This window comes from Lissotriton helveticus, chromosome 8 (assembly GCF_964261635.1).
Source record: "Lissotriton helveticus chromosome 8, aLisHel1.1, whole genome shotgun sequence".
Lineage (NCBI taxonomy): Eukaryota > Metazoa > Chordata > Amphibia > Caudata > Salamandridae > Lissotriton > Lissotriton helveticus.
The window spans coordinates 186,786,448-186,801,017 of NC_136069.1; the positions used below are offsets into that span (position 1 = coordinate 186,786,448).

General features: G+C 46.5%; 1 protein-coding gene across 1 annotated transcript; it reads right to left on the minus strand.

Annotated features, from left to right (window-relative positions):
* Positions 1-701: 701 nt before the first annotated feature.
* Positions 702-6,405, minus strand: LOC144772497 (large ribosomal subunit protein uL2-like). The gene is made up of 2 exons (XM_078656869.1): positions 6,047-6,405; positions 702-1,132 (listed from the first exon to the last, which is right to left on the minus strand). Exons 1-2 carry the CDS (start codon positions 6,390-6,392, stop codon positions 717-719), a joined length of 762 nt encoding a protein of 253 aa, XP_078512995.1. The 5' UTR covers positions 6,393-6,405; the 3' UTR covers positions 702-716.
* Between the last annotated feature and the right edge of the window lie 8,165 nt (positions 6,406-14,570).

Here is a 14,570-nt window from a genome sequence, read left to right on the forward strand (position 1 = left end):
ACTGATTTCCAAATGTTTGGAAAGGAAAAGATCCTTGTATTATTGATCTAACACCAAAAGTCAACATTCAACTAACTCTGCCGGGCTTCATGGGGTATATCTGCCAAGGTCAATTATTTACAGAGACACCCATGTGCCAGGTTCATAAACGTGTATAAAAGTCTCAGCAGAGATTTACATCTCAGCCTGAAAGTATTTTTACATTTTCTTTTCAATTTACAAAACTTTCAATGTGTTTGCCTTGAAAGTTACACTAGTCACAGGTTTTTAGGCATGCTTCTAGAAAAGTCATTTGAATTTTTCATGTAAAGAAGAAAAGGGAAAGTCCTAGGATCAATAGGAGCCTGGATTATGTAATGGTTTGAAAGAACAGTAGCCCCTATAGTGGAATTTGTATTGTGCTGACCCAGAGGATCTACAGCATACAACAAGATTTGAGGGGATGAGAACTTTCATTGTTGGTCCATTTGACCCTCCTCAGCATCTGACAACAATTATATCTTGGTTTTACTGATCATTATTGGAAACATGTCTTTTCTGCATGGTCACCCCAGATTATTTGCTTTTTGATGGCATTAGAACTCTGTGTACTTCAGCCCTGTAACCAACGGTAAATTGCATGTGGCCTTCTACCCCTTTAAACATGGTCAAATAGGCATATTGCTTTTTTTTTCTTTCTTTCAAATGGTTTATTTTTTTGCAAAACAGACTGTAGCTTAGTTTTCCTGCACTGTCTTTGTACCACGCAGTCTGCCAGTACGACGAGCAGCAATAAGACCAACTTTGCGTCCAGCTGGGGCATCTCTCCTGATGGTTGAAGGCTTACCAATATGTTGATGGTTACCACCACCAAAGGGATGTTCAACAGGGTTCATAGCCACACCACGGACACGTGGCCAGCAGTTTCGCTTAGCCTTGTATTTATGGTAAGCACGACCTGCCTTTAGGATTGGTTTGTCAATTCCACCACCACCAGCAACAACACCAACAATAGCTCTGTTTGCAGAGGAGACAACCTTCTTAGAACCTGAAGGAAGCTTAACCCGTGTTTTCTTAGTTTCAGGATTGTGAGAGATTACTGTAGCATAGTTTACAGAAGCACGGGCGAGCTTGCCTCGATCACCTGGCTTCTCTTCAACACAGCATATGATGCCGACCTATCGAAAACCAATGAGAAGGTGAAGTCATTGGATCTCAAGTCATCCAGCCTCACGGCAGACGTCTCGGAGATACAGACAGAGATTGGCAATCTCCGTAGGGTGAACGATTTCATGACCCGGCGCTTGGAGGACTTTGAGAACAGGGCACGTCGCTGTAATGTGCGTGTGGTTGGCGTTCCGGAGAATCCAGAACCGCACTCTGTTGATCTCCTGGTTGAGGACCTGATGCAGAACTACCTCTCTCCGTCTGGGCTGAGTAAGTTCTTCGCAGTGGAGCGTGCCCATCGTGTTCCGGGAGGCCAGGGTAAGCCTGGCGCCCCGCCGAGGCCTATTGTTGCGAAACTCTTCCACTATAGGGATCGGGACGCTATCCTGCAGGCATCACGTGTGAAGGGCCCGGTGGCCTTTGAGAATGCCACGGTGAACTTTTATCCGGACTTTTCTCAACTGGTGCAGAAACAGCGTATGGGCTTCCGTGGAGTCAAGAAGCGTCTCCGGGACATGGGACTGCGCTACGCTATGCTTTTTCCGACCAGGCTGCGAGTTGAGTACAATGAACGAACCTTTTTCTTTGATCGGCCTGATTCTGTGAATGACTGGCTGGACTCCCTGCCGGACCGACCTCCTGCAGCTGAGTCCGCCGCCCACCCGGGTGGTGCTGAGGGTGGTGTAGAGAGCTGAACTGTTTGTTTATGCCCGGATCCTCGTGTAAAGTAACTTCTTCTGGGATTCTATGCCTAAGTGCCTCTGCTGTCTGAGTGTTTTCTTTGTTATTTTTCTTGTTGGGGTGGCGGGTGGGTCAGAGCCTTTCCTCCTCCGGGGTCTTTTTGTAGAATGGGGGTTCTTGGGCGACAGGCACACTGCATGTTGGGGTGGCTTTTTAGCTTCTTGCAGGGGTGCAGGGTGGGGGGTGTTTCCTCGATTGTTGGGGGGTGGGTGGATGGGAAGTTTGATGTTTGTGTGTTGTGTTCTCAAGGCGATTCTATCTTGCTAATGATGTTTTTGATGTCATGCTCATTGGAGGGGGGTTGCGGCGTTACTATATGGGATGGGGGTAGCGGGTTGAGGTTTATTTCGTGGAATGTTAATGGTCTGGGGGATCGTATTAAGCGGGGTGTGGTGTTGCGATGTATACGACGTTTGTCTCCAGATATTGTTTTTCTGCAGGAGACTCACTTGGTAGGCAATACATGTCGTGCAATGAATAGGTGGGGCTATCGCCTCGCCGCACATTCGGGGTTTACCACGGGTTCCAGGGGGGTGGGTATCCTTGTTCGGGCTTCCCTCCCCCTAGCTATTGATGATGTGATCCTTGATGATCGGGGGCGGTACGCCGTCCTCGTGGGTCGCTATGAGGGTCGAACCCTTTCCTTGTTTGCCGTCTATGTGCCCCCCGGTCTACAGACCTCTACCTTTTCCGATTTGGGCCGTGTGTTGTTGAACCTCCCTGATAGTACTCTCTTCATAGCAGGTGACTTTAATTCTGTGCTCTCCGGTCTACATGATCGTCACCCCCCTAGGGACACCCCTTTGGCCCAACAGTGGCTGGGTGGGTTTCTGGATACGTTCGGCTTGGTGGATTGCTGGAGACTTGCCGAATCCAAGAAGGCGAGGAATCGGGAGGTGGTAGACCTTGAGAGGGAGATTGCTGAGATAGAGGCTGACCTAGAATCGAACGTTACATCTGATAAACTCCACGCCCTGGGTCTGAAACAATTTGCTTATAAGTCTTTGGTCACAGATGCGGCTAAACTGATGTTTCGGGAGCAACAGGGTCGTTTGTATGATGTAGGGGACAAAGCGGGTAAATTACTGGCATGGTTGGATAAGACGGAGAGGGCGAATCGTGTGGTGCCTGTGATTCAGACTTCGAGTGGCGTGGGAGTGACAGACCCGGTTGAAATAGTTGAATGTTTTGCGGATTATTTTCGTGCGGTTTATACCCCTGTGTCTGAATGGGATGTTGATGACTCTCGCCTTTTGTTGCGTGATATAGCTCTGCCCAGTGTTTCCGATTTAGACCGAGTCTCTTTGGAGTCCCCTTTTACTACGGACGAGGTAGCGACGGCCATTCGCTCACTCCGTTCGGGCAAGGCTTTGGGCCCGAATGGATTGCCAATTGAATTGTACAAGCTACGTCCTGACAGGGTGGCGCCCTATCTTCGTGCCATGTTTTTGGAATCCCGCGAACGGGGTATTCTCCCATATGATCAGCGTTTGGCTACGATAGTTGTTATTCCCAAAGAAGGTAAACCTCGGGACCTTTGTTCGTCCTACAGGCCCATTTCCCTTTTGAATGTTGAACCCAAGGTCCTGGCTAAGCTCCTGGCAACCCGTCTCTTGACGGTCATTAGTGGCTTGGTTCATCCGGATCAGTCCGGATTTATCCCACATCGCAACACGGCTCTTAATCTACGCCGTCTCCACGGAGCTGTTGCGAGGGCGGGGCTTCTGACGGAGCCGGCCATTTTGGCTTCGCTGGACGCCTCGATGGCCTTTGACACGGTAGAGTGGCCCTATCTTTGGGCAGCTCTTGAGAAATTCGGTTTTGGGCCTGAGTTTATTGGTTGGGTGAAGTTGTTATACGCCGAACCCTTGGCACAGGTAGTAGTAAACGGTCGAGTTTCTGTCCCCTTCTGTCTTGGTAGGGGGACCCGTCAGGGGTGCCCCCTGTCTCCGTTGCTTTTCGCGCTTGCTCTGGAACCGTTGGCTGCGTGGCTTCGATGGGAACCTTCACTCAAAGGGATCCGTTGGTCACCGGATTTTGAAGACCGCGTCTCGCTTTACGCGGATGACATTCTTCTGTATCTTACTTCCCCGCGTAAATCTTTAAATGTCTTATTCGACGTTCTTACTTCGTTTGGTGCTAACTCGGGTCTGGTTATTAATTGGGCTAAGTCCTGTGTATATGTTCTCTCGGGTGTTTTGCCCCCATTACCGAACAGGTTTCCTATCCAGGTTGTCCACTCTGGCTTCAAGTATTTGGGGATTTTTATCACGCTGGACTCCTCACTCCGGTTCGAGCGTAACCTCCTTCCCCCGCTTCTTAGACTGCGACTGGATGTGGCCCGTTGGCGTAAGCTACCCCTGTCTCCTCTGGGCAGGGCTGCCCTTTTTAAAATGATGTCTTTGCCGCGATTCCTATACGCGCTTCAAAATTCTTATGACGACATTCCCGCTACCTATTTCCGGGAGATCAAGAGTCTTCAAAGGCAACTGATCTGGGACGGGCGTCCACGTATCGCCCTTGCGAAACTTACTATCCCTTGGTATGACGGGGGCATGGCGCTCCCCGATATCAAGAGATATTATTGGGCTGCCCAGCTGTCTGCCATTAACCACGCAATGTATTCCCCGGGTCGAGATCCGGCCTTTGAGATGGATAGACTCCAGCTGCCGGGAGGGGATTTTAATAGAGCGCTTTATTCCAGATCGGCCGGGCGCCATCTTGTGGGCCCGTCCAGGATCGCAGTCAATGCGTGGCGCGCCGCGAATGTGAGTTTGGGATGGGAGAACCGACTGACAATGGCGACACCACTTTATGCTTCTGAACGTTTGGGGTGTCTCTGGTCTACTAAGGGCTTTGACCGCTGGGATATGATTGGGATATGTAAAGTGGGTGACGTCTGTGTGCAGGGTAGAGTGAAGTCTTTCCAGGCCCTTGAGGCAGAATATGACTTGAGTGATAGAGAGTTTTTTCGGTATTTGCAGGTCCGGCATGCCCTGGCCTCAGTTCTGACTCCTGATGTGACCCTGCCCGAGTCCTCTCCCCTTGAGGATCGTATACTGGATGGACACCTGCCCGATAGCACTATCTCCCTTATCTACAAGAAACTTATTAATAATCGCGCTGACTTATTGGTCCGACTTCGGGAGGTTTGGGTCGGTGACGGATTGGACTTGGATGACGAGGATTGGCAGTCGGCACTCTCTTCTCCGAAAGAGGTCGCCATCCCCGCCCGTCTCCGTTTGGTTCAACTTAAGATCCTCCACCGGGTGTATGTAACTGGTCCGCGTCTGGTTGTGATGGGTTTTTCCCCGGATGGTTTATGTAAGCGTGGTTGTGGGATGAGTGCCACATTTCTGCATATTCTTTGGGAGTGCCCGGTGGTAGCAGCCTACTGGATTGATGTGCTTGCGGTGATGACTGTTGTGACTGGTATTACCCTGCGGCCTGAGGCCCGACGATGCCTGTTGAACGTGTGGGAACCCACCGACTATTCTGTGGCCCAGACCAGATGGGCGACCTTGGGATACATGGTCGCGAAGCGGGACATTGCGCAACTTTGGGGCGCATCCAGACCTCCCGAAGTTTCGGTGTGGGAGGATAACATGGACTGGTCCATGTTCCGAGAGAAGACCGTCTATGTGGCTAGGGGCAGACCCAGGGCGTGGACGAAGATTTGGGGTCAGTGGAATGCATATCGTGGAGATATTTGTGCCCCTCCCTTGGTTGACACTCCAGATGTGACCCTATCTCCCTAGGCTGACGTTCCCGAAAATTTTTCATATGGTTTTAGGATTTTCCTGCCCTCCCCGCTGGCCCCCCCCCCCCCCCCCCCCGGCCATGCCGAGTTTCATTGCTTTGCTTTTGTCTTCCTGATTAGTTGCTTTCCCCTCCGCCTCCTGGGCTGACTTGATTACTGTGCATTCGCCTTGTTTAGAGTTTGTTGTTTTTATGATTAATATAAAAATTGTCATGTCCTGTCCTATGCTTCGAGCAATAATTGGTACCTTCCTTGTGCCCGGCCACGGGAATGATCGTTCGCTACTTATGTTGTGTGTTGCTACTAGCGGCCAGCCCGTGTGGTTGTAGGCCCATCTCTGTAACTCTTATTTTATTGCTCAATAAAAGTTTTTAATATAAAAAAAAAAAAAAAAAAAACCACAGCATATGATGGTACCTTCAGGCATGGTTCCAACGGGGAGGACATTGCCAATATTCAACTGGGCTTTCTTGCCACAGTAGACAAACTGCCCCGTGTGAATACCCTCAGCAGCAATAAATAGTTTGGTCCTTTTCTTGAAGCGGTAAGGATCTCGGAATGCCACCTTTGCCAAAGGGGCACCACGACCAGGATTGTGCACAATATCCTTTACAATGCCCTTGATGTAGCCATGTCTCTCCGCGAAATCCACAGCCCTGAGCTTGGCTGGGCCCTTCCTGTGTTTCACATGAGCCTTGAAGACTGACCCCGCGCCTTTTCGCTGACCCCTGATCACTCGCCCCATGGTGCTCCGGGCCGGGTTCTCTAGAGACTATACTATACTAGAGACTCTTAGGTAAGTTAAAGATACCGATTAGGAATATGCCTATTCTTTTTTTCTTGAAATAGACATATTCCTAATCGGTATCTTTAACTTACCTAAGAGTCTCTAGTATATGATACAAGGTGTACCCAGGACCTGGAAGTTGAATGCCTCTTTTGGACTGCAGCACCTATTGTGCCATCTACTACAGTAGCAGTGCAAACATGGCTTCAGTCCTACCCCGTGTAGCCTGACTGCAGCAGTGTACAAACAATTTACCAGGTAAAAACCTTCCTTTTTATATTATGAAATAAGTCTTGTAGTCCCTAAGGCAGGGAGCATGGCATTTAAAAAGTGGAAATGTGATAATTTGACAACAAAAAAAAGTGGAAATGTTTGTTGAAATTTAATGTTAACTTGTCCTTACAATGACCAGCACAGAAAAGCTTTATGACTGTAGGAAGACTAGCAGACCCATACAGAATACCAGAGCAAAGATGAAAATCCTAATACTTTTTCTCGGGAATGGAACTAGCAAGAAAAATAATTAACTATTTTACTAGTTATTAAAAGTCCAATTTAATGAAGTTGGATTTTTTAAATAAACATTAAAGAAAAGTAACTTTTAGAATGTTACCTTTTCTCTGCCTGAAGTTACTGAAGGCTAATCTGCATTTGCTCTCAAAAGTCTACCTATGAGTGATTAGCATTAGAATAGGTGTGAAATAGGTGTCAAATGCCTCCCAGAAGCACAGTTGTCAAGAATGAGCAGAGGTGACTCTTCTGAAACCCACAGAACATGACGGTTGGAGGCACTGTAAGCATTCTTTTTGACATTACAGTGTCAACTCCTGCTTGAGCGACAAATCTTGCTTAACAGGTCTACTGAGTTTTCATTTAAAACTTTGGGGTGTACGTGAAAGGACTGTACCAGGATGGCAAGACAATTATTGCATATTTACTGGTTCTGGTTGCTGAATGACTCTACTTTATCCTACCAGACTTCTGTCTCTGGGTTTTACATATAACACTGAGGGCACACTTGAAAGGATGGAAACAGGATGGCAAGACAATTCTTTTGTATCTACTGTCTGGTTGTTGATGAACGCTGTTTTGTTTCACCAGACTTCTGTCTCTGGGTTTATTGGGGGTACAGTGGCTTCCTCACTCTATATGTTGGTGTTAAATGTGGGAGCAGACTGTCATTACTGTAATACACTTCCCACACTCACACACGGCCCTCGGAGCCTAAGTTTAGTATGGCTGAAGACTTTTGCTTTATTAAAAATGACCAAAGTGGGGAGGGTTGACCCTGAGAACTTTTATCCCACTGCTAAGGGCTTGCCATCCAGTAGCTTATGCAAGGCATACATGTGCCACCTGTAGGTACGCACTATAGAACACTTTCTGACCAGAGGAATAACGGAAATGGAATTGGAATGCACGTGCTGTCTGACCTGAGAGGAGCAATGAAGGACCGGATCTGCTCGTTCTTGTACTCAAGACAAAAAAGTGGACTGCAAGGTTGATATAGGCTGGCCTCATGTTCAAGCTATAGGGATACAACAAACTACTACTACTTTCAACTGCCCAGCTGACCAATGGCAACTGGACCTGGACCGTACCCTGGTGTTGGCCTCTGTCTGACACCCTATGAATCCCTAAGTGCCTCCCCTGCAGTCCTGGGGTGATTTAGACGTATACACCTGTGGTGGATTTGGACAAAGGACTAAATCAGAAGCTAAAATCTTTGACTAGGATGAACCTGGTTAGTCTATCTAACTCACGCTCCATCATGGTCAGCCTCAAATTGCGCGACCACTGACTATCATTGGCATTTTGTGCTTCTTTTCATTATTCGCATTATTCCTACTTGTTATGCTATGTTATGTCATGTTATGTTGATTTGTATGCCGCAACTTATCACCCGTGAGGGTATATAGGCACTGGAGCAGGAACGTAGATCAGATGGGGCTCCTAGTTGAACAGCCGAATCTTCAGCTTCTTGAGGAAGTTGAGTAGCGAATGTGTGGTCTGGACGTGTTGATGGAGTTCATTCCAGGTCTTGGTGGCAATGTAGTAGAAGGAGCGTCCACCTTACTTGCTTCTGCGGATGCGGTGGACTTGTGCGAGGATGACTGAGGCTGAGTATAGATGTCAGGAAGGATGGTAGAGTTGGAGTCGGTTGTTGAGGTACACAGATCTAGCATTGCAGAGGGCTTTATTGGCGTGGATGAGCAGCTTGAATTTGCATTGTTTCTGGATGAGTAACCAATGTAATTCTGCTAGGTGGGGAGTGATGTGAATGCTTCTGGGAACATCTAGGTTGAGTCTGGCGGCGGTGTTTTGGATGGTCTGAAGTATTTGAGTGAGCTGGTTGGAGATGCTGGTGTAGAGTGTGTTGCTGTAGTCCAGACTGCTGGCTATGAGAGCCTGGGTGACAGTGTGACTTGTGTACATGAGGACCCTTTTGAAAATCTTGCTGAGCATTCTGAAAATGAGCAAGCAAGATGAGGTCAGTCAGTTCACCTGTTTAGTTATCGTGAGTTTGTCATACAGGATAATACAGAGGTTTCTGGCGTGGTCTGTGGGGGTTGGCGTGGTTCCCAGTTCAGCCACCCACCAAGAGGAGCCCAGGGGGAGTTCATGTTTCTGAGGATCAGCATCTCTGTTTTGTCAGTGTTGAGTTTTAGGCAGTTCTCCCTTACCCAGTTGGGCACGTTAGTCATGCAGATCCTTGGGGGACTCCGCAAATGGGTTTGGAGGTGTATGGGGGAAGTCTCACTCGTATTCTGTCAGAGAGAAAAGAGGAGATCCATCTTGGCAAGGGTCCTTTAATTCCTGAGTCATGAAGCCTTGAGATGAGGGGGCTGTGAGATGCAACTTTGAAAGAGGCTGAGCTATTAGGGAGCGACGGTTGTCCCTCTGTCAATGAAGGTCCGGTAATCATCTGTTGCTGCCAAGAGGTCAGTTTCTGTGCTGTGGTTGCTGCAGAAACCTGAGTGATGTCAAGGAGGTTGTATTGTTCTGGGTGGGAGTTGAGTTATCTGTTGATCTCTTTCTTCATGACGTTGTACAGGAATGGTAGGAGTGAGATAGGTCTGTAGCTGCAGAGTTCTTACTGGTCTGCTGAAGGTTTCTGCAGTAGAGCTGTGACCTCTGCGTGTTTAGTTATTTGGAAAGGTTCCATTAAGGATGGAGGTGTTCATCATGGTGGTGAGGTTGGTGCGGATCAGTATTCCTTGCAAGCTGTAGAAGTGCTGAGGGCAAGGGTCAGCGGGGGCCCTTGAGTAGGTGGTCTTCATAATTCTGGCAGTATCTTCTGTGGTGAGGGGGCTCTAGTTTGTTAGTTGATGGACGTTCTTGGTGTTGATGGGCAGTTGTCCAATGAAGTCTTGTGAGGTGAGTTGGGGTTTGAAGTTATTGTATATCTGGAGTATTTAATTGTGGAAAAAGTTGGAGAGGTTGTCGCAGAGGTCCAGCGAAAGGGTGATAATGTTGGTGGCTGCAGCTGGATTAGAGAATTCTCTGACCACACTGAAGAGTTATTTTTCAGAGTTTGAGCAGGATTCTAGTTTTAGTAGGAGGGATACTTTCCCGGGTCCTTTGATCTGGGTGTGATATCTTCTGAGTATGGTTTGTAGGTGTCTCTTGAGGAGCTGTCTCAGCTGGTTCTCCATCTTCTCACTAGTTGGTTACAGTAATGTTTGGAGTGTCTTAGGTTTTCAGTGTATCAGCAAGCTCGAGCGTTTGCTCTTGCTTGCCTAAATTTCTTCAGGTGAGTCAGCGTGTTGGCGCAGCCTGTGATCCAGTTGTTGAAAGTAGTTATGTCGTTCTGTAGGTTGCTGGAGTGGACAAGCTGGTTGATGTTGAGAGTGTGAGTCAAGTCAGCCTTTGCTATCTTGCTCCAGTTGCGTCTGAAGTTGCCGGATGTATTTGGCATTCTGGAGTTGAATGCATTGATGTGGAAGTGTACAGTGGTGTGGTCTGTCCATGTGAGCGAGGTGAGGCGGATGAAGGTTATCTTGTTGCTAGCTGTGAAGACTCGGTTGAGGATATGTCCTGCTTTGTGAGTATGGTCTTGTACAAGCTGTGTGAGTCTGATGTTGTCAAGGCTCTCAGGCAGTGGAGTTGGGGTCTGTTGGGTCATCAAGATGAAGGTTGAGGAGTTGAACAGTAAGAAGTAGTTGCGTCTAATAGCGATGGGAGTGATGAAGTTGGTGAGGTTGCGGAATTAGGTGCACGGGTTGGTGGTTGATAAGCGAGGGTGCCTACAATGGTCATGGTGCATCTGACTTGTAGTCGAAAATGCATGTGTTCCATGAGCATGGTTGGTTTGTCTGAGGTAGTGGTGCAGGTTATGGTATTTCTGTGGATGATCGTGAGACCTTCTCCAGGTTTGTGGTGCCTGTCTTGTTAGGCTATCTTGAAGCCAGAAGGGATAGCCATGGCGATGGCTGGGTTGGATGATAGGTTGAACCAGATTTCAATGAGGAAAAGGATGTTCGGGGAGTGTGTGTCGATTAGATCCCAGACCTTGGTGGGGTGCTTGCCAAGAGATCTGGTGTTGAGAAGCATGCATGAGATACAGGGTGAGGAGTGCGAGGAGGGTGGGGTAGAAGTGATGCTGCAAGAGAAGTGGCAGTGAGTGTATGAGAAAGGTCGTATCGGGGAGTAAGGTGTGGAGCAGGGGTAGTTATCATTGCAGTGCCCGGTGTTGAGTGCTTGGAGTGCGGTGGTTGAGTAGCGGCAGTAGTCGGATGGACCAGCCAGAAGGATGTGTTGTACTATGCACCTGGCCTCAGGAAATTTTAGGAGAGCTGCTCTTAGACCTCTTGCACAGTGAAGAGAAGAACAGCTGTGCAGAAGAGGTACAGAATTACCCTCAACTGACTCCTAAACAGCATAAAGAACATATAGAAGTCTTGGGACACTTTTCCCATCTCTTCTCACTGACTTCAGGGTTGAGCCATGTGCATGACACAGACGTGAGGGATAGCTTGCCAGTGAAGAGCAAGATGTACCAAATGGGAGGCAGGGTCCAAAAGCATATCAAGACAGAGGCAGCTACAATGATGGACCTGGGAGTGTTTGAGTACTACTGTAGTCCTTGGGCCAGGTCAGTGGTGTTGGTTTATAAGCAAGGGCTTAAGGTCATGTGCTTTTACATGAACTGTGCATTTGTTGGACAACATAAATATCAAAACTGTGCAAGACTCATTTTACGCACACCATCAGGATATGTTGGCCTTACTCCTGCTAGCTCACAGTGCAACATCTGTACCCCTAACCAGGTAAGGTAACTGGTGAATTATGCAATCTCAGAACATGACAACCCTGACTACCCAAGGAAATCATGGAAACAGATCCTGAACGAATGCATACCCAAAGAGATACACGAAATAAACAACATGGTGTTTCAATATTTATTGAAGCATTATGATTCTTGTATCAAATACGTGCGCTGCAATAATCAATGGAAGGAAACAGAACAATGTAATCAGCATTACAAGAATGGTGAAGATGAACAATTCAACCATTGTGCCATTACATGGGATATATGCTTGCATATATGTATTGTGACAGCTATGCTCCTACCAAGCGCTCCCTATCCTAGTGTACCTAGGGTGGGAAAATCTGTCATAATCCTGTAGGGTGATCTAACTCCTCTGTTACCAGTGACACTTCACCCAACAGGTTACCCATAGCGTATGCCTGCCTACTTCCATAGAGGCCCTTCCCTCCACTATTTAAGGGTAAGTGAGAAACCTACGTTGTGTCTTTTTTGTCATATATTAGGGGTTCAAATACAATGTAAGGAGTACAACTAACCTTGCTTAAGATAACTTCGGTGTCTGTGCATTTGAATATTGGTCTCTCACATCAGTTACGGCCTGAGATGTATGACATAAGCTATGATACGTGATCACCTGCAATATGTGTATCACGTTTTTACTTTTCATATGCCTCATTTTCTCAGCCACTTTATTTATTTATTTATTTATTTATTTCGCATACTTTTATAGCGCAGACCTGTCACCCAGAGGGCATCCTGGCGCTTTGATCAGAGAACCCATCGCACAAGACTAGAGCAGACGCGCAACCATTACTTAGGAAAGAGATGAGTTTTTAAGGCTTTCCTGAATGGAAGATAGTCCTTGCAGCTCCTGAGAGTGAGTGGGAGAGACTTTACTTTCGATGTGGCTGATATATACATACACAAATATTTTTAACTTCCTTCTCTTTTAGATTGGATTTTTCTTGGGTGACTGCTGACATAAATACATTTTCCGGACACCATTACGACTAGTCTTCTTGAGACTAAGATTCAGGGAGTTTTTCCCCCCTGTTTTTTAAAAATAAGTTTCTTTTATTCACATCTTCACTTTTTTATATTAACCTGGTCCTGATGAAATGCCAAGGATCCCTTTCAGACCAACAGGGTGTGAAACATGTCAAACCCATGATCCTCCTCACTGCACACACTAATTGAACCAAAATTAATTTCCTCATTATTAGAAGATCACAGCTTGGTTTCTGTTTTTAGTATATCCGGTGGACCTAGGAATAAAAGCCCTCTTTGGGTACTACCTAGGTATTTTTAACCCACTACTGCACTTATTTCACACACCCGCACTCACCACAACAGCATTTTTCACAAAAAGATCTTCGCCAACGGGCCCTCTCACGGGGACAGTAGGGGATTGCAGTGCAGACCCCACGAGGAGCGAAAACACCCGATGATGAAGTATGACATCTTCATGGGTGTGTGAGGGCAACTCTTCAAAATAGAGGATTTCCCCCATAACATATATCCATCCTGAGACATACTTATTTTCTATATTCTAACCTTTGTTGCTCACCCTACCTGCATTCAGTTTGCAGTCCAATAGTCCATAATCCCTTTTAGGAACAGATACCCTCAAGTGTTTTACATACGTGTACTTGGGAGTATGGGCACTGGACCTCTTTCTTTTGCTCCCGGTCCCTACCTCTGTGATTTGTGCTGTTTTACCTCAGACAACGTTGAATGTTTTAGTCAGTCTAGGCACAACTTTCCAATACTGTATGGTGTGACCACCGCATGTTCTGTCCGCACATAAAATGGATCCGACTTGTTTATCCTGAACCCCTTTGTGTTGTCAAGAAAACATGCCTAACATCCATTAGTATCTAACGGCCACACTAACCATCCTTCTTGATTTGAATATCGTTGCCAATTCGCAAAATGTTTAAATGTGGGAAGGTTTGGTTTATTAAGATCGTTTATCTCAGCCAAGCGAGACAGGACATCTGCTGCACAGTTTTATTCAGGAAAATCATCTGGTGTGGCATGCTCAAAATAAGGTCTTGTTCCCCTGAACCTGCCAATCTCTAGTTCCCCATGTAGATTAGATGTCGACATTGTCTTCCCAAAAGTCAAACTATTGTATCGACAACTGGGAAATGAAAGGCGCAGAATGAATCAATTTGGTTTCAGTGAGCAAGCATAGTTTTCTTTGCCTGTGAAGGTGTGAATTTATAATAATAAGACTCTGGGTCAGTTGGATTGTGACGAAAAAAATATGCAAACTTCTGTGCAAATGTTTTTGACCACCCCGTGGTGGTGTAGAGCTGTGTTCCGATTGTGTGTAATTAAATACTGCACATGGAGTACTTGCTTTATGTAAATAATGGTGATTATAATGGTAAACAGAACATTTCATAAAAATTAAATGTACCATCATACGTTTCTCCAGTATTAAAAACCATGTAATGCTCTAGATCAGCAAGCATTTCATGCACTGTGTTAATGTCCCAATCATCAGAGATAGTACCAAGAGTGATAATATAATTCAAAGAGATTTGGAATACATAAGGAATCTGTAAATTGTCCATTGAACCAAATCTATCATAGGATACCTTATCCCAAAAAATTACATCAGGAGCTGGAAAAGCTGAAATGTTCACCAGGAAAAGGTCTCTACGCTCTTTGTGTAATGAAGAATGAGGTTTCAAAACCTTGTTTACCAGTTCAACAGCAGAGCATTCTGGGAGACAGTGCTTATTCTGAAGCAGAAAAAAGACAGCCACAAAACCAGTCCAGATGAAGAGGGAAAGTAATGAAATTATAATCCAAATGTATTTCCATGGAAGGATATGGTATGTCTTTTGGAGCCA

Bases quoted from the DNA above. Each gene is read 5' to 3' on its own strand.
- LOC144772497 (XM_078656869.1), bottom strand. From the start codon at position 6,392: ATGGGGCGAGTGATCAGGGGTCAGCGAAAAGGCGCGGGGTCAGTCTTC. The intron at 1,133-6,046 runs GTTTTTTTTTTT...GCTGTGTTGAAG, and splicing joins AGGTACCATCATATGCTGTG to AGAAGCCAGGTGATCGAGGC.